Genomic DNA, 224 nt, shown 5'->3' with positions numbered 1-224 from the left:
GATGGCTCGGGGGGTCCCCAGGTCTATCTCGCAGAGGTCCAGGACGCTCCGCAGCTCCTGCAGCCCGCGGCTTTCCCCCCTGACGCTGGAGTAGAGCCTGTACACGGCATCCACGGTGGTCTCGTACTTCTGGAGGTATTCAATGCTGACGATGCCCTCGGCCGGCAGCAGGCAGCTCCCGTGGGACAGGCAGTGCATCTCCGCCAGGAGTGGGCAGAGGGACG

General features: G+C 66.1%; 1 protein-coding gene across 1 annotated transcript in view; it reads right to left on the bottom strand.

The window, feature by feature from the left end:
• The window catches only part of LOC104463369, a gene marked incomplete at both ends in the record, with an annotated part of 906 nt that extends 690 nt beyond the window's left edge, over positions 1 to 216 (bottom strand). Inside the window, one exon of the mRNA XM_010075675.1 lies at positions 7 to 216. Within this exon, the coding sequence (XP_010073977.1) occupies positions 7 to 216 (210 nt within the window). The remainder of the gene's footprint in view (positions 1 to 6) is intronic.
• Positions 217 to 224: the final 8 nt, after the last annotated feature.

This window comes from Pterocles gutturalis, unplaced genomic scaffold, assembly GCF_000699245.1.
Source record: "Pterocles gutturalis isolate BGI_N339 unplaced genomic scaffold, ASM69924v1 scaffold44337, whole genome shotgun sequence".
In the NCBI taxonomy this organism is placed as follows: domain Eukaryota; kingdom Metazoa; phylum Chordata; class Aves; order Pterocliformes; family Pteroclidae; genus Pterocles; species Pterocles gutturalis.
Note: the sequence above shows the minus strand (reverse complement) of the source record. Positions and strands in the feature narration are given on the sequence as shown.